We start from the raw sequence: 19,818 nt of genomic DNA, 5'->3' as shown, positions 1-19,818 counted from the left end.
TAGCCTTCACAACCTCCTCAGGTAAGGAGTTCCACAAGTTGACTGTGCGCTGTGTGAAGAAGAACTTCCTTGTATTTGTTTTAAACCTGCTGCCTATTTAATTTCATTTGTTGACCCCTAGTTCTTGTATTATGGGAATAAGTAAATAATTTTTCCTTATCCACTTTCTCCACATCACTCATGATTTTATATACCTCATCATATCCCCCCTTAGTCTCCTCTTTTCCAAGCTGAAGAGTCCTAGCCTCTTTAATCTCTCCTTTTATGGTACCTGTTCCAAACCCTAATCATTTTAGTTGCCCTTTTCTGAACATTTTCTAGTGCCAATATATCTTTTTTGAGATGAGGAGACCACATCTGTATGCAGTATTCGAGATGTGGGCATACCATCAATTTATATAAGGGCAATAAGATAATCTCAGTCTTATTCTCTATCCCCTTTTTAATGATTCCTAACATCCTGTTTGCTTTTTTGACCGCCTCTGTACACTGCGTGGACATCTTCAGAGAACTATCCACGATGACTCCAAGATCTTTTTCCTGACTCGTTGTAGCTAAATTAGCCCCCATCATATTGTATGTATAGTTGGGGTTATTTTTTCCAATGTGCATTACTTTACAAAAAGAAGAACAGGAGTACTTGTGGCACCTTAGAGACTAACAAATTTATTAGAGCATAAGCTTTCGTGGACTACAGCCCACTTCTTCGGATGCATATAGAATGGAACATATATTGAGGAGATATATATATATATACACACATACAGAGAGCATAAACAGGTGGGAGTTGTCTTACCAACTCTGAGAGGCCAATTAATTAAGGGAAAAAAAAACCTTTTGAAGTGATAATCAAGCTAGCCAAGTACAGACAGTTTGATAAGAAGTGTGAGAGTACTTACAAGGGGAGACAGAGTCAATGTTTATAATGGCTCAGCCATTCCCAGTCCTTATTCAAACCGGAGTTGATTGTGTCTAGTTTGCATATGCATCCGAAGAAGTGGGCTGTAGTCCACGAAAGCTTATGCTCTAATAAATTTGTTAGTCTCTAAGGTGCCACAAGTACTCCTGTTCTTCTTTTTGCGGATATAGACTAACACGGCTGTTACTCTGAAACCCTTTCATTACTTTACATTTATCCACATTAAATTTCATTTGCCATTTTGTTGCCCAATCACTTCGTTTTGTGAGATCTTTTTGAAGTTCATCACAGTCTGCTTTGGTCTTAACTATCTTGAGCAGTTTAGTATCATCTGCAAACTTTGCCACCTCACTGTTTACCCCTTTCTCCAGATCATTTATAAATAAGTTGAATAGGATTGGTCCGAGGACTGACCCTTGGGGAACACCACTAGTTACCCCTCTCCATTCTGAGAATTTACTATTAATTCCTACCCTTTGTTCCCGGTCTTTTAACCAGTTCTCAATCCATGAAAGGACCTTCCCTTTTATCCTATGACAACTTACTTTACTTTAGAGCCTTTGGTGAGGGACCTTGTCAAAGGCTTTCTGGAAATCTAAGTACACCATGTCCACTGGATCCTCCTTATCCACATGTTTGTTGACCCCTTCAAAGAACTCTAATAGATTAGTAAGACACGATTTCCCTTTTACAGAAACCATGTTGACTGTTGCTCAACAATTTGTTTTTCTCTGTCTGACAATTTTATTCTTAACTATTGTTTCGACTAATTTGCCCGGTACAGACGTTAGACTTACCGGTCTGTAATTGCCAGGATCATCTCTAGAGCCCTTTTTAAATATTGGCGTTACATTAGCTAACTTCCACTCATTGGGTACAGAAGCCGATTTAAAGGACAAGTTACAAACCTTAGTTAATAGTTCCACAACTTCACATTTGAGTTCTTCCAGAACTCTTGGGTGAATGCCATCTGGTCCCGGTGACTTGTTAATGTTAAGTTTATCAATTAATTCCAAAACCTCCTCTAGTGACACTTCAATCTGTGACAGTTCCTCAGATTGTCACCTACAAAAGCCGGCTCAGGTTTGGGAATCTCCCTAACATCCTCCGCTGTGAAGACTGAAGCAAAGAATCCATTTAGTTTCTCTGCAATGGCTTTATCGTCTTTAAGTGCTCCTTTTGTATCTTGATCATTAAGGGGCCCCACTGGTTGTTTATCAGGCTTCCTGCTTCTGATATACTTAAAAAACATTTTATTACCTTTGGAGTTTTTGGCTAGCCGTTCTTCAAACTCCTCTTTGGCTTTTCTTATTACATTCTTGCACTTAATTTGGCAGTGTTTATGCTCCTTTCTATTTGCCTCACTAGGATTTGACTTCCACTTTTTAAAGGAAGTCTTTTTATCTCTCACTGCTTCTTTTACATGGTTGTTAAGCCACGGTGGCTCTTTTTTAGTTCTTTTACTGTGTTTCTTAATTTGGGGTATACATTGAAGTTAGGCCTCTATTATGGTGTCTTTATGTTGTTTATGCTGTCCCCTCCCATAGTATTTCAGAAGACAGGAGGATTGGTACTTGAAAGTGATGGTGCACTTTATTTAAAAATTGCTTGAGGAGTGTCTGATAATAACTTACTTATTTTTCAGGTTATTGTACTGAAAGGTTGGGTGGGAGGAGAGAAGGAATTGATGAATAGAGACCCAAAATGAATGACTGAAGTTCATTCAAGCAGCAGTGCATGTAGTAAAGACAGCAGTTGGAATTCTATTGATTAAGCTGGGGCAGTGCTGAGGCAGTGTGATAGGCGAGGCTGAAAGCTTTCCAGCTGACTGCTTTCTCGATTGATGCTGAACCTTTTGAATTTTTTGTGGTTTCAGCAAATCTAGTATTTCAGTGCTGCTGAGAGCATAAAAAAATCCTAACTCCCTAGAATCTGCCCTCATAACAATCTGATTTAATTGTAGATGATCCTAACGAAAGTTTTTATAATTCAGTTTTATCAAAACAATGCAAAGCTGTGATTCTTTCAACATTTTATTTAACTATCCCATTTTTGTAATAAATTTGTTTTTTTTCCTAAGGGTGGGTGGAACTGACTTACCTTAAATTAAAATGGAGCTCACTGGAATCTAAATAAAGTTTTTAACAAAAGTTTGCATGCTTATGCTTTACTCTTAAAAAAAGGTTAAGTAACTTTATTTTGCTCGTCTAAAAAAATAAACGGTCTTGGCTGATAGGGAAGATAAAAGAATAATTTCTCTAATATTAAATTCTTGATCCTTTGACATCTGATGTGCAGTATGAACTTTGTATGTATGCACTAGGGTTCAGCTCTTCAGCACAGTATTTTTTTTTTTTTTAAGACTGTCCAAGCCAGAGTCAAATAGTTATAATCATGGCTTTTTAATTTCCTTTGCATTTACTCTTGATTCTCTGGCTATTGCAACAGGGACTCTAAAACAGATGGCTTACTGTCCATGTGAGTGCCTATGCATATAAAGAGGTTCAGTGTTAGCTTGCTGGTAAGTTGAGCTACTCTGCCAGCTCACGTACTAATCCACTACAGATATCTGAGAGGTGATTAAGAAAAAGCAGAAAGCCTACAACGAGTGGAAGATGGGAGGGATCAGCAAGAAAAGCTACCTTATTGAGGTCAAAACATGTAGGGATAAAGTGAGAAAGGCCAAAAGCCATGTAGAGTTGGACCTTGCAAAGGGAATTAAAACCAATAGTAAAAGGTTCTATAGCCATATAAATAAGAAGAAAACAAAGAGAGAAGAAGTGGGACCGCTAAACACTGAGGATGGAGTGGAGGTTAAGGATAATCTAGGCATGGCCCAATATCTAAACCAATACTTTGCCTCAGTCTTTAATGAGGCTAATGAGGAACTTAGGGATAATGGTAGGATGACAAATGGGAATGAGGATATGGAAGTAGATATTACCACATCCGAGGTAGAAGCCAAACTCAAACAGCTTAATTGGACTAAATCGGGGGGCTCAGATAATCTTTGTCCAAGAATATTAAAGGAACTGGCACATGAAATTGCAAGCCAATTAGCAAGAATTTTTAATGTATCTGTAAACTCAGGGGTCGTACCATATGACTGGAGAATTGCAAACATAGTTCCTATTTTTAAGAAAGGAAAAAAAGTGATCCAGGTAATTACAGGTCTGTTAGTTTGACATCTGTAGTATGCAAGGTCTTGGAAAATTTTTGGAAGGAGAAAGTAGTTAAGGACATTGAGGTCAATGGTAACTGGGACAAAATACAACATGGTTTTACAAAAGGTAGATCGTGCCAAACCAACCTGATCTCCTTCTTTGAGAAGGTAACAGATCTTTTAGACAAAGGAAACGCAGTGGATCTAATTTACCTTGATTTCAGTAAGGCATTTGATACGGTTGCACATGGGGAATTATTAGCTAAATTGGAAAAGATGGGGATCAATATGAAAATTGAAAGGTGGATAAGGAACTGGTTAAAGGGGAGACTACAACGGGTCATCCTGAAAGGTGAACTGTCAGGCTGAAGGGAGGTTACTAGTGGAGTTCCTCAGGGATCGGTTTTGGGACCAATCTTATTTCATGTTTTTATTACTGACCTTGGCACAAAAAGTGGGAATGTGCTAATAAAGTTTGTGGATGACACGAAGCTGGGAGGTATTGCCAATACAGAGAAGGACTGGGATGTCGTACAGGAAGATCTGGATGACCTTGTAAACTGGAGTAATAGTAATAGGATGAAATTTAATAGTGAGAAGTGCAAGGTCATGCATTTAGGCATTAATAACAAGAATTTTTGTTAAGCTGGGGACACATCAGTTGGAAGTAACAGAGGAGGAGAAGGACCTCAGAGTATTGGTTGATCACAGGACGACTATGAGCTGCCAATGTGATATGGCCGTGAAAAAAGCTAATGCGGTCTTGGGATGCATCAGGCGAGGTATTTCCAGTAGATATAAGGAGATGTTAGTACCATTATACAAGGCACTGGTGAGACCTCATCAGGAATACTGTGTACAGTTCTGGTCTATGTTTTAAGAAGGATGAATTCAAACTGGAGAAGGTACAGAGAAGGGCTATTGGGGTGATCTGAGGAATGGAAAACCTGTTTTATGAAAGGAGACTCAAAGAGCTTGGCTTGTTTAATCTAACCAAAAGAAGGCTGAGGGGAGATATGATTGCTCTCTATAAATATATCAAAAGGATAAATAACAGGGAGGGAGAGGAATTATTTAAGCTCAGAGGGCGTTCTAATAACAGGGAGGGAGAGGAATTATTTAAGCTCAGTACTAATGTGGACACAAGAACAAATGGATATAAACTGGTCATCAGGAAGTTTAGACTTGAAATTAGATGAAGGTTTCTAACCATCAGAGGAGTGAAGTTCTGGAACAGCCTTCCAAGGGGAGCAGTGGAGGCAAAAGACATATCTGGCTTCAAGACTAAGCTTGATAAGTTTATGGAGGGGGTGGTATGATGGGATAGCCTAATTTGGGCAATTAATTGATCTTTGACTGTTAGCGGTAAATATGCCCAATGGCCTGTGATGGGATGTTAGATGGGATGGGATCTGAGTTACTACAGAGAATTCTTTCCTGGGTGCTGGCTGGTGAGTCTTGCCCCCATGCTCAGGGTTTAGCTGATCGTCATATTTGGGGTCGGGAAGGAATTTTCCCCCAGGGCAGATTGGCAAAGGCCCTGGGGGTTTTTCACCTTCCTCTGCAGTGTGGGGCAAGGGTCACTTGCTGGAGGATTCTCTGCACCTTGAAGTCTTTAAACCACGATTTGAGGACTTCAGTAGCTCAGACATAGGTTAGGGGTTTGATACAGGAGTGGGTGGGTGAGATTCTGTAGCCTGCGTTGTGCAGGAGGTCAGACTAGACGATCATAATGGTCCCTTCTGACCTTAAAGTCTATGAGTCTATGATTCCAATATGTGTGCTTGAGAGCCTGCCAGCTCTTTGGGGGACGTTGAGTTAGTGCTTGGTCATTGCTTCTGAACCTAGTATTTCATAGTGTGTGTTGTGCAGCTCCAATGATTTATTTGTTGTCTTACGGTTTGTAGGTTTCTATGTATTGGCAGTTAAATATGCTTCCAGAAGCGAAACGGGGTAATCTGGTATCAGGAACTGATCAATAGCTTCTTTAAAACAAAACAAGAAGTTTGGGTTATGCAATCAGTTTGGTTTCAATGTATAATAATTTCACTACATACGTTTATGCCCCAGATGTCAAGCCTCAAGTAGATGACTGATTATGTTGATCAAGTATTACCTTTTTAGGTATCAGTGCTGCTGCGAGGGGTAGGGAATAAGTATAAAATAGACACTTTAAAACGTGAAGCTCATTCAAACACTTGAAATCAGAACAAAAATCACAAGTAGCTGCTTACTTCCAGATTTTGTTAGTATGAATTAGAACTATATATATTATATAGAATGTGGATGCTTTTGTTACTGCCTGTCAGTTTGTAGCAGCCCAAGTTGTCTTTGCTTCATAAACAGTGTACATTATGAAGAATCATTGTATGGGAAATCCTGAAATTACACTGGTGGTTGTGTCCCTGTGGCTTTTTAATATGTAGAGCAGCAAAGGGTTAATTAGTCAATATTTTCTTAGAAATTACCATTTAAAAAAGGTTTCAGGGTAGCAGCCGTGTTAGTCTGTATCCTCAAAAAGAACAGGAGTACTTGTGGCACCTTAGAGACTAACAAATTTGTAGCCCACGAAAGCTTATGCTCTAATAAATTTGTTAGTCTCTAAGGTGCCACAAGTACTCCTGTTCATTTAAAAAAGATTGCTCCAACATCTTCAGACAGTCACATGTACATAACTGTGTGCACTCTGTTTATGCTTAATTTATAGGATAAAGTGCGTACTGAAAGCTATCGTGACTTCATATACAAAAACCAACACATCTTCAAGGGCAAGGTAAGCGAAACATCTCAGAAGCTGTAATATTTCTGCAGTCCATGATTCTCTCATGCAGTAGAACCCTCTTTGGTTTGGATATCTCCCTGCTCTGGGGATGGAGTATCGCTGACAGGATTTGATTTAATGTACTCTGGCTTTATTACGTGGAAGAGTGTTATTCAACTGCTGGAGGGTGCAGACTGCTGATAACGAAAATGCTGATCAGTGTTGTCATTGTGCTGTATGCTGTCTTGGAGTGTTCATTAATTATGATGGTATGGCTAAAGTAAACCTTGTCCAGTATTTTAAGCAGAATCTATTTTGGACAGACTCTATTTAAAGCAATTCAAGTGAAATTTTAACCTACATCTGGCATCATAGAGGTCCCAGTGCAATTGGTATTGGGAAAGGGTTCAAATCTAATTAATTTATCTAACTCAGCCTAATTCATAATAACATTTCTTGGTCAGATTAGGAATTAAATGAAATGGGGCTCAGGGTTAATCATTCATTATTATTGGTGTATGTTATCTTTGCTAGATAACTTTTTGTCCTCAATTGTTACCCAGGCTATTTAACTTCTGTTTTTCTACAAGGCATTTTGGCTATTTCTAATGCTTACCATTCTTTAAGATCTATTTACAGGCCATCTGCAATGGTTTCTCTTACCTTTTCATAGATTTTAACTGATAGTTAAAGAAAGAGAAGCATTAGGTGCTATAGGTATTTCTTATTGAATGAGAATTTCTCTTCTTTGCCTCCTCTATTTCCCCCTTAATTCTTATACTTGCAGGATGAAGGGTTTTTTTTAAGTGATAGTACTACCACAAGGCATCAGAATAAAGAGTTGTTCTTCCTTAACGGTCCCTCAGCTGGAAATCAACCTAAATAGCTTTCTAAGGTGGGAGGTTCTTATTTTCTTTCAACGAGTGCTACCCCTCATAATAGGGTGCCTTGTGACCCATGTTTCCTCCCATTTGATTTTGTAGCTTCCCTGTGGCAACTACAGCTATTGTTCATGTGAAAAAGTAACATTAGGCAGGAGAATTGTATTAATCTATTTTCAAAGCTCTCTAATGTGACATGTCCTTTGTGAAACCAGTCAATCTTCCCCTGCTTTCCTGCACATGGTTCTGTCTCTCTTCCCCCTCTTCTCACCTTCTACATACTTTCTTGCCCTCTGGTTCTCTTCTCCATGGGTTTGCTGCTCAACCACCTAATTCCTTCTCTCCCTTTTTGGTGGCTGGCAGCTGCAGTCCTACTGTTGGATTTCAAATAGAATAAGCCTCACTCCTTTTAGTAACCTCCTGTTGGTTCCACAGACTAGTTCTTAAGTCTAACATTGATGAATCAAGCCTCTTACAGCGCAACTTCCTGCACAAAACACATTTTTATTGTATCTAACTGCATCTGAACCCTTCTCAGTGTGTGAAAATGGACGGGGCGAGACTTAAGAAAAGGGTACTCTAGCAGTGTTCCACTACTGCCATAGCATCCAGGAGAAAACTACCACATTTGCTTGCATCTCATTCTGGCCAAAGCTCAAATGCTGGTGCTGAGATACGATATTGGTCTGGTGAAAGCCACATCTTGAATTTTCTTCAAAACCATGTGTCTAGGTTTTATGCCCAACCTGTTAAAGAAACACTCCCTGTGCCCTCCTCTCTCCAGCAGCAATCTTTCTTGTTAAGAATTGCTTGAATATTTTTCTTCATCTACGTGCAAAATATTTCCTGAAAGCAAAGTATCTTACTAGGCCATTAAGGTTGTGAAGTTCCAAGCTGGGAACTGTATTAACCAAACATCCTCTTGAACTTCTGTTTTGTTCAGTTTTAAGTCCATTGGCTATAATAATCAGAGTAGGATGAATATTCAAATATAGCAGTATTGGAAGGAAGGAAATTGTGGTGCTTAGGGTTGAACCTGTCTGTCTGAAAGGTCAGCTGTGTATTTTCAGAGAGCTCAGAAAATTTCACTTGCTTTTTAGTTCAAAACTAGGGCATCAAAAATGCAGAAGTTAGGAGGGCAGTTAAGTGCACTGGTGATGCATTAATTCAGAAAATCAACTGGCCTGTTCTGTAATGTCCAGAATAAATGATGCCTCTATCAGTATGTGGTTCAGGAAATTACTGCTTGCTGCCTCTCAACCTAGAATTATCAGATTTTAACCACTTGAGGCTGATTTGTCCCTAGAAAAGGAACTTTGATCCACTTTAGAACTGAGACATCTGTTTTTTGTTATTTTTTTCTGTTTTTTTTAAAGGGGGAGATTGTCTGGAACAAAGAAGTTGCTTTGCCTAAGATTTTTATAGGTACACCACATGTCTTTTGAGGGAGACATCTGTGACACTCCTTGGGGTATCTGTTCATGAGTTCATAATTTAGCTCTTCATAAGATGGTTGTCCGTTGAGGGAATAGATTTAATTGACTGGATAGCTAACCGCTTCTTTCCCGAATCCAAAGTAATTCACTTTTCTGTTAGTATGAAATCGTGCTTCCCGGAAAGTAACTGCAGAGGATACTCAGAATTCAGTAGCTACAGTGCTATAATATGCTGCAGTGCTGTCAAATCACCAGCCCAGCTGCTCCAGGTATCTGGTGAGAAGCCATATGTGATCAGGGCAAGAATACTTACCTGTAGACCTCTATCCTCAGGCTAAGTGGTGATTATTGTTTGTCTTTCAGTTTTTCAGATGTGCTCCAGCTCAACTATTCTACCTATCTATCCCATCCCTCACGTTCCCCTGCTGGACTAGTTCCATTTGGTTTTTAACTAACCCAGGCCATTTGGTTTTTAACTAACCCAGGGCAACTGTCCAAAATGCTATCTGTTTTAATTTTCCCCATTAATGGTGATTACTCGCTTCTGTGCAGCTGTGAAACGTGATCATTGTTTTGCAAAGGTTTATTTTTAGCCCTCATTTTCCAGCTTTCATGGTTCAGCTATTTTGTTACATCCTGTAGATGAAATGCTATGTAAGAGCAGGACAGTATCATTGGAAAACATGAGACTTCAGCTGTTAGAGAAGCATTGGTTTTATTTTCCATTCCTGTCTCCAGAAGACCTCCAGCCTGATTCCTGTAGCCGCTCCATGCAAGAACTTCAGTGGCAATGGCAGTACCATATATGCATTGGCCACTGAATTGACTTCTTACTGGAATAGTTGCAAAGGTTGAAGAGGAGTGCATAGTTCCTAGGAAAAATTCTGTGTCCAGAACTTCCATTTCCTTATTTGCTAATGGTGAATTGCAGACCGATATCTTGGTGTCATCCCATACCAGGTGGAATTCACAATGGTGATCGGGAAGCACAAAGAGTTAAACAAGTATTTATCATGAAATTTTTTCTAGGTACTTGCACATTCTTACGAAGATGTGCTGGGATGTTAAAAGTAAACTTCATCTTGCCTTCTCTTTTAGTACCAAGCCACAGCATAACAAGCCTCCTGTAAACAAACTGTGGGGGACGAGGATGCACAGGGGGGGGGTTGTATGCAGTCCAGATATGTCATGGGACTGAGGTCTGGCTGTACACTTCTTTCAGAACCTGTATTACCATGTGTGTTTGCATGTAGTCCATATGTAAATGTAATCATGTTTCAGCAAAGGGTGTATTTTTCAGGGAAGTATTTCTGTGACAAACTTGTGGTGGACATCCTAGACAGAGCTAACAATCCGGTACAATACAAAAGGGAAAAGGATTCACAGTAAGTGGAAAGGCACAGATGGGCAGCAGAGTCTGTGGAGAGAATTGCGGCATGTGAGGAGAGACTTGCGACACAGTTTCTGGAGCAGGAACATTGCTTGAGGGAGGAGGATAGAGCGCAGCAGAAATACCTGTTTGAGAAGCTGTGTGAACTAACTGCTGCTAGCATTCAAGCTCCTGCATGACATCCTGAGTCCCCTCTATGGTACCATGTTCTGCAGACTAGGAACACGTTAGGCAATGCCATGGTTGGATGGCCCGTGCAAGGGGAACTGAATGCTAGTTGGACAGGGTAAACCACGTGCCTGATTGCCTCAGAAACTTCCACCAGCACTTTACCCACAGTTGACTTTCCAGTACCAAACTGGTTAGCAGCAGCATGCTTCTGGATCAGCATGGCCTTCCTCATGCATGTGAAGCTCATGAAGCTTCAGAAATATTGTTTTCTTAATGTGACAGTTCCAGACTCCCTGCTGATCACCCCAGGTCCATGTGGTGATGTGATCCCACCAGTCTGTGCTTGTGCTCCAGAAGCGCTGGTCAACATAGGGGTCATCAGCAGCTATGTAGAGAGTCATGAGCAGGATCAGTGAGTTCGCGTCTGTTGTCATTTGCCTTCCTCTGACAGGTCTTTTGGTAGATCAGAAAAACACCACTGAAATGCCCAGCAGCATCTCATGGATGTTGTGCCCATTTGCTGACACAGGAGTGAAAGTGCAAGCAGAAGAAGCTCTTCAAACAAGGAGCTCTCCATGTTGCTGGCCCCAGTCGCCAGAGGTGTGCTGACCCAATAGATGGTTTGGTTGGATGTGTTGGCAGGCTGTAACAACTGTGACGGTCAAGTTTTCCCATAGAGCACCACGAACAAAGGTCTAGAGCAGCAGGGGAGGACACTAGGCAGCCTGGGATAAGCTGATTTGACTTAAGTGTGTGTAGTGCAGTGTGGACTCATAAGCATCGATATGAGACCCAGTCAATGTTCAGTGTGGATGCTCAAGCACAGGCTTACAAACACCAAGCCTGCTGTCTTAAGTCCCACAGATTTAGGTTTACATTACAGTGTAGACAGAGCCTTAGGGTTTACAGGCTTCTTGCCAGTGTAGCTGGCAGCCTTGGGAGCCCTGGCTCAGGCTGTGGCTTTGAGTCTAGGCTCCCAACAACACAGCAGGGAGTCCAAAAGCTCTGTCTGCAGGCTATGGGAGTTGGGCAGGCTGGGGAGCAACTGGCCTGGGAGTTTGGAAGTCCTGGGGTCCATGTGACAGGGCTGCCCTGGGGCAGTGGACTCAAGGGTCTCAGCAGTTACTGATATGTTTCATGTCGATTTTACTGCTGCCCATCACTGAGTAGCAGCTGTGAAACTGATCAGTCATTGTTAAAGGTTACTCATTTCCATTCAGTCCTACAATTAAGGTGTGTAATACTGTACTGACGACAGCAACTTTCATCTCAAGTTCAAATATTGGAAAGTTTGTGGTCCCATTTTGTAAATGGGGAAACAAAGGTAGGGATTAAGGGTCATTGGGGCTTTAAAGCCAATACTTGAGAAGAAAGATTTGTGTGAAGGGTAGCAACCATGCTGAAGTGAGGAGCCCTGGAGAAATTCTAACTGGCTAAGTTAGCTAGAATTCCTGCTGGGGAGCATCTGCTAGAATGGGAATATCTTTCAAGGGCTGCTAGTGCACTCCTGCTGTACCTATCTAGCTCTGCTGGCAAGAGCAAAATGGTGGGTGGGGAGAAGAGTTCTGCCCATCTTCTCTCCTTCCACTTTTAGGGAGTATTTTCCCAGATTCTGGTTAGCAGGGAGAAATGTCAGCATTTCCTGATATATCTTGGCCCCAGCCAGGCATGCGGAGGGAGATGGGGAAGACTTTTTGATTCCCAATCCCCATCCAAGCCATTTCTTGCACCTGCATATGCTAGGCATAGTGAAGCCCAAAGTGACTTGCTTAGTCGTATAGAAAGTCAGTGGCAGTTGGAAACTGAACTTGGGGCTCCTGAGATGCAGGCATCTATCTCCTGTGCTTACTCTGGAACACTTCAAAAAACTTATCCTACTTAGCATTCAATCACCAGCTGACAAAGTAGGTTTCTATGTCAAATCCATGGTGAGGTACAGTTCCCATACCTGGTAGTAACGCTTATTTTTGCATGTTGGCAAATGGCCTTCCATATAAAAAACCCTCAAGTAATTCATAGGGCTTTCATGAGGTAAATGGGTGATGGTCAATATTCTTTAACAGCCCTATCCACCTGTTACAAGCCTCACAAAATGATGCTTCAACTCTTCCTGCCTCGGCCCTCCAGCTTGTCCAAACATGTGGACAAGGGGGATCCAGTGGACCTGTGGGTGGCTATTTTACAACAGAAAACCTTCAAAAACAGACTCCAACGAGAGACTGCTGAGCTGGAATTGATATGCAAACTAGATACAATCAACTTAGGATTGAATAAGGACTGGGAATGGCTGAGACATTACAAACATTGAATCTATCTCCCCTTGTAAGTATTCTCACACTTCTTATCAAACTGTCTGTACTGGGCTATCTTGATTATCACTTCAAAAGTTTTTTGTTTTTTTTCTCTTACTTAATTGGCCTCTCAGAGTTGGTAAGACAACTCCCACCTGTTCATGCTCTCTGTATGTGTGTATACAGGTTGTGAAGGCTAGGACTATAACAGCGTTTAAAAGAGAACTGGATAAATTCATGGTGGTTAAATCCATTAATGGCTATTAGCCAGGATGGGTAAGGAACGGTGTCCCTAGCCTCTGTTTGTCAGAGGATGGAGATGGATGGCAGGAGAGAGATCACTTGATCGTTGTCTGTTAGGTCCACTCCCTCTGGGACACCTGGCATTGGCCACTGTCGGTAGACAGGATACTGGGCTAGATGGACCTTTAGTCTGACCCGGTAGGGCTGTTCTTATGTTCCTATTCTGTTCTTATGAGAGAAGTTTGGGTGGGACAGGTTGCCTTATTTGGTATTATGAATGATGAAGCTTCTCCCTCTCCTTCTACTTAAGAGTTGTAGAAACACCTGTAGGAAACCTGCCGAATTCCCCTTGTGGGGAATATACCCAACACAGAGGTAAATGGAGAAGAGTTAAAATGGTATTTACCTAAGCAGAGAAACAGGCAAGTCGGGGCATTTTTGTAGATTTATGTGGTGTCAGTAAAGAATTGAGCAACATATTAGGAGAAAGGTGTGGTTTTTGTTTTTTTGTTTTTTCTTTAAAAAAAAACAACAAAAAACCTAATCATGGTACTTGCATCGGAATTCCAGCCACAATAGAATTTTTTTTTTTTTAAATGATCACTGTGTCTGTTAACTTCTTCTCTGCATGGAAAGTAGATATTTAAAGGTGCTTGCAGATTATAAATACTCTTTGTAGAACAAAGGTATCTAAGTTGCAATTGGCTTATAAACTAACACTTCAAAATATTTTTATTTTTACTTCTAATCCTTACTGATTCTTTCCTTTACTTCTTGACTCTAGTACTTACCTAAGCAGTTTGTAAATAACTGTTTTCAAAATCATTATCTGAGCTTTTCTATGCCAAGTTTGTGCTTGTAATGAATCTTTATGGCAACATTTAAAATCACCAGATAGGCTCCGAATGGAAAAAACTGGGAAACCTTTAATTACAGTGCCGTGAATGGTACAGCTGGAATGCAAGTTTTTCCACAGCAGTGCTAGTTTAAATTCTGACAGCATGAACAGTTTGGTGATATTGAGACTCTAGTCTCAAATTTTCTGTCCATCCTAGTTATGCAACTTTCCCACGTTAATTTTTTTAGTAGGTCTAGTGTTGCATGCCCAAATAATTGCAAGTAAATATTATGACTCATGAATTATTTCATCTTCAGATAGAGCTAATCTGCCATGTTTACCTGGCTGTTCGGAGGTACTCATTTTGTATGGTGACACTTTTAACTTCTCTTCAGTTGTAATCGATGATTGGGTCATGGTTGGGTTTTGGGTCTGACGTTATTTGAACAGTTTAATTCCTCCTGTTGGGTTATAGTTTCAACAGAGATAATGAAAAGCTTTGTGGTGATTGGAAGGAAAATGAACTAAGAGAGTAAATACTACCTTCTTTGTTTCAGGTGGTTTTGGATGTTGGCTGTGGGACTGGAATACTCTCCATGTTTGCTGCCAAAGCAGGTGCGAAGAAGGTGATTGCAGTTGACCAGTCTGAAATTGTTTATCAGGCAATGGACATCATTAGGTAGGAAAAGTTGTGAAATTATTGTGCTGTAACTTAAGTGACTTTTAGTGATTAAAGCTGCTGCTGTTAGTGATCAGTGGTCAGATCTACTCATGTCTTTAAAAATCTTCTCTTTTAACCAGCATTGGCTGAGACTGAATGCATATCTTTTGGTGAGGATAAATGGAAAGCAACCACCAGTGCCTTTTCTATTCTAGTGCTTCCACTAGTAGCTCCACCAGTGGTAGCAATGGTGGGAAATTTTAGGTAACAAATCTTAGTGTAAGGTAAAAGCCTAGAGGATGAATAGTCTTTTGCAGGGCTGCATTACACTAAGTTATTGTTACAATTTCTGATCCACTAATTAATCAAAGCAGTCCTATTTAATTTTATATTCTATGTTTTGTAATTGTCTTTTGTTGAAGTCCTTGTTAGTCCTTAAAAATGAAGACTTTTCATGCTTTAGCTTATTTAATGCTTTTAAAGAGGGTTTATAAAATTCACTTTGCTGACTTAGTTATATATATTTAAGAATACAATTGATGTCGTAGTTAAGAGGGTGTCTTAGCTTTATAAGTCTGCTGTTGAGAGCCATACTATACTAGAGTGCTTGCTACAAATTGGTTGTCTGTAATAGACTTTAATGGAGTCTTCCTTTTGTAGCACGTTACAAAATGTCCACTTATTACTTACCGCATTTTGTCCCTCTCTTAAATATACAAAGTCAGACTAATTGTCCTCTATCTGTTTTCTTACTAGCTGGAGGGGAAAGTTATTATGTTGCTAACATTAATTTTCGTTAGTGTCAGCAAAACCTTTGTGTTTTGTGTGTGTTTTTTTTTTTTAACTGCAAAGTCACCAGGAACAAATTATTGCTTCCAGTTTCACTAGGATGTACGTGGCCATGTGTAAAAGTAGGATGTTGTGATGGAGCAGGGAGGACGGGGACACTTTGAAGGGGAGGACTTTGCAATATGAAGAGCAGAGGTGGGAGCATGAGAAACATGGAACTAATGAAATGAGGAGTAATGTCAGGAGAAGCTGGTGGGAAGAGTGGCTGATCCCTTGGTTATAGCTATATGTTCAGTTACTTCTGCTGTAAAACTGTTTTATTTCTCCTATTTGCATTCAAGCAATTTATGACAGCCTTGTTATAACTTCGTACTTTTCATAAAAGGTATAACTGTCCAGTTCCTCATAGTGTGATGAATGTTTATTGTAATATCATAAAATGACAAGGTTAGGAGTAATGCAATTCCTATATTGTAAGCAAGTCTGCTCACCTACGTCTGAGTCTTGACTTCAAGTGCATTCGCCCCCCAGGAAGTACAGTTACTCATGTATATGCTGAATTAGTAGCAGGTGGAAGAGGTCAATGAATAGGGTTGAAAGTCATGGTGAAAAATTAGGGCAAAAATTAGGTGAATTAATCATGGTGAAAATTAGGGTTCTGAGTCAGATAACTATATGGCCACATAGAAGACTCCTTAGTTTACTAACTGTGCTTCTGGCCTTGTCCTGAATACCTAATAGCTGTCCAATGAGGTTTCTAGTGTGAAGTGTGATTTGAAGTTATCACTGTAGAGTAAAAAACAAAAATAGATCCAAATGAGATCCCTGCATTTTTCTATAGTATAGTTGCTAAATCACTATTTACTACTGTATTGCACTTCACATAAGTAATGGATAAATGAATTTCCACTTTTTCAATTTACTGTTCCTTCTATGTATATTTTGGCCTTTGCTTTGGCTAGCTTTCTCTAGCTAACTATTGCTCGGATTCATTGATCTATTTAAAATTTCTCATTTATCAAACTTAATTCTAACTTCTTTTAGTGCATATTTAGCGGCAGAAACAATTCTTTTTATCACTATTTTTGCCCTTGGTGCTGTAAATTCTCAAAATATTTCAGAGGATTCTGAGGTTTGGTCAATATTTAATTGCCCCCTCATTCAAATGTTCATGTAGCCCATCATCCTTTCCATTTCTCCCTCATGTTGTCTCTGCTGTTGTCCTCTAGATTAAATTTTTAAAGAGATTACTGGGTTTCACTGAAAGTGAGGCATAGAGAGATTGTAGGAGTAAGATATCCAGAAAAGGGGCAGAGATAAGAATTGTGGAGAAATAAATTTCTCTGGTGCAAATAATTGTTCTGTCCTCTATAACATTAGCTGTCATGATAATGCACATGCAAGAAAGATTGATATGGTGCACTACAGAGACTGGAAATATTATAACTCGAGTTGTTTAGCCCTTAAATGGCAATGTGTTTTTATTCAGAAAACTGCAGCAACATGGCAAAGCGTACCTTTTGTACTGAACATGTTTCTACTATAAATTGTGCATAAGGTAATATCGGAATACTGCAGTTATTAAATATTGCAGATAACACTGTTGCAGAAAGCACAATGAAGAAAATGCCTTTATTGTAGAATAATATTATTGATCTATGGGGAGCAGTTGTTCTCAGTGACTTTTCAGTTGGTTTTGTTTGCACGCAATTTGTTTTTGTTAAAATAGCTTTGTGAGGGAGTACATTTTCATCACTCATTAGCGTTCACTCATCACAACACACTAGGTTTATTCAGGGGGGTCAGAGAAGGAGATCTGGGAACCCATAACTGAAAAGAAGGGGGAGGCATATTTCATTTTATTTTTTCCTGTGCTTTGAGGCCAACAACTTTGTATGCACAGTGCTTCAGGGATGCTCCTGTTGATCTTCTACTGACCACCATCTTTTTACCTGTCTCTTGCCTGATAGAGTTTTTGGAACTTTTAGTATGCTCTTTGCTTTTTTGAAAGATGACTCAAAAGAGGAAGTTTAGAGGTCAGATTTCCAAACAGTAAGCACTAAGTTTTCTGAAATCTTACTCTACTACAGGTTCTTTACTGCATAGTAGAGAAGAATGTTTTACCCCTTAGAAAAGAGAACATGACAAATGTAAATATTCAGGATAGATCTTCTACTTTATTATTGAAACTTCCATGGTGAGTTAACATTAAGGTGTCATCTAATGTTACTGATATTGTGAAATTGTAACTTGCAGGCTCAATAATCTTGAAGATACAATTACCCTAGTCAAAGGAAGAATTGAAGAAGTTGATTTGCCTGTTGAAAAAGTGGACATTATTATATCTGAGTGGATGGTAAGATGCACAAATAACTAAATGTAGTGTAAAAGACTTTTTTTTTTTTTTTTTTTTAGCAAAAGCATTATCAAAATCAGTTTTACAAAAATAATCCTGATTTTTCAGTCTAGACTGTTAATTGAATTTTGAAATCTGTCTTGCCTGAAGGAGAACTTTTGTCACCAGGAAAGGTGGAAAAAATGGTCCTCAAAACCTGGCACCAGAAATACCTGGTAATCCCTGACACCTCTTTTCTGGGTTGTCCCAATTCAAGATTTTTAAAGCACAGTTATATTGCTTTTTTGTAGTGTACTGTGTCTGATACAGCTCACCATCGATACTGAGTTTTCAGCTTGAGGCTTGTGTAGTTGATTGTGACTGTATGGCATGATGTTTCAGAAACTCATGGGTAAGGTCTTATAACATAGGTTTCATGTAGTAAGTCCATTTAAAAAAATTGAGCTTTGCCATGTATCTTGAAAAGTCATCATCTTGCTTATACATAGTTATATAGTGTAGCTAATCTTTGTCAGCATCTGTGGAAATATAAAACTACATTGGTAAGCATTAGATTGCTTTGTTAAATGCACTTCCTCCCTGCCAAGTGGTTTAAATTTTAAATTGGTATCACAAAATTTGTATCCGCATCCAATGCATGATCCGCAAACATGGTCCTCGGATGTAAAGCAGATATCTGCTGATTTGCGGGGCTCTAGATACAAAATTTGGATCTGCATCCATCTGCGATCCACAAATATGGTCCATGGATGTAGATATCTGCAGATTTGCAGTGCCTTAGTTGTCTGGTTCTCTTCATATACATTTTGTCTAATTTGTCTGTTTTACACTCTCTTTGGGACAGGTATCATGTCTGTCTTTTAATACAGTCGGCACTTAACAAAAATTAACTAGCTTCTTATTGCATTTGCAAATGTACTCTTGGCTCTAACTGTATTGACCTTCCATATAATTTGCATTAAGTAGTTCAGAGTTGGAAATGTACAACTCAGAACATTTGCATTGCCCTTAGTTTCAAATATTTCATGCAGTTTTATAACAGTGTGATACTTTGGTTTAATCACGTGCTAAATAAATTAGTAAAGCCCTCAGGCTCAAGTTAGCTACTTTGGTTACTTTTGACAGTATAAATACTTGCTATTCAGATGACATTACAGTAGTTTTTCTGTAATTACCTAGTGATAGACAACCACAGTGGAAATTCCAAAAGCATCTTAGAGTATGTCTACACTGCAGCAAAGACAATAGAAATGGTTTCTATAATACTTAGACAGACACACACACACACACAGTGGAAACAGGTTTTTAAAATAATTTATTTTTACAATGATATGAAAAATACCAGTACAGATTTTAAAAATGTTATTTATATGGTAGTAGCTCCCAAGGCCTTTGTTAGAATTATGGCACTGTTGTATAATGCACCATACAGACATTAGGAAAACAGATTTAGATTAAGCTTTGTGCAGCAGATTTATTCCAGAAAACTAGCAGAGTGATAAACAATAGACGGGAAGGTGGAGGAAGAATGAGGATAATAGTAACAAATGAATTCCTTCTCTTATGCTTCAGAGTGGTTTTTGGAAGATATGTGACATATACAGAATAAAGTGTGGTATAAAGATTTAGTGTTTCATTACAAGTTTCTAAACCACAAGCAAATCTGCATATGTCTCATGGCTTACAAAGCTTTATTTTACAGTTAAAAAAAATGTATATTGGTAGATCTTTCATATTTTTCATCTGTAAAGTCAATTACCTCAATCTGTCCAGGTCTCTGAGGGAGATAAAATTGTAGCTAATAAAATGGGGAAATCTCTTGGCTTTATATACACAGTATTGGTTTTTTTGAGGGGTGGGGGATGAGTAAAGATTCAAATGCCCTTTTGACCTTCTAGAATTAACAGCAAATGATAGGC

General features: G+C 39.3%; 1 protein-coding gene across 1 annotated transcript in view; it reads left to right on the top strand.

Annotated features, from left to right (window-relative positions):
- Nucleotides 1-19,818, top strand: part of PRMT3 (protein arginine methyltransferase 3) — a 106,328-nt gene that overhangs the window by 16,693 nt on the left and 69,817 nt on the right. The window contains exons 8-10 of the mRNA XM_054026514.1: nt 6,790-6,855; nt 14,651-14,772; nt 17,800-17,899. Coding sequence (XP_053882489.1) covers nt 6,790-6,855; nt 14,651-14,772; nt 17,800-17,899 — 288 coding nt within the window. The remainder of the gene's footprint in view (nt 1-6,789; nt 6,856-14,650; nt 14,773-17,799; nt 17,900-19,818) is intronic.

The sequence above is a fragment of the Malaclemys terrapin genome, chromosome 4 (assembly GCF_027887155.1).
Source record: "Malaclemys terrapin pileata isolate rMalTer1 chromosome 4, rMalTer1.hap1, whole genome shotgun sequence".
Taxonomy (NCBI): Eukaryota; Metazoa; Chordata; order Testudines; family Emydidae; genus Malaclemys; species Malaclemys terrapin.
The sequence above is the reverse complement of the archived record's forward strand: the minus strand, read 5'-3'. Positions and strand labels throughout refer to the sequence as shown.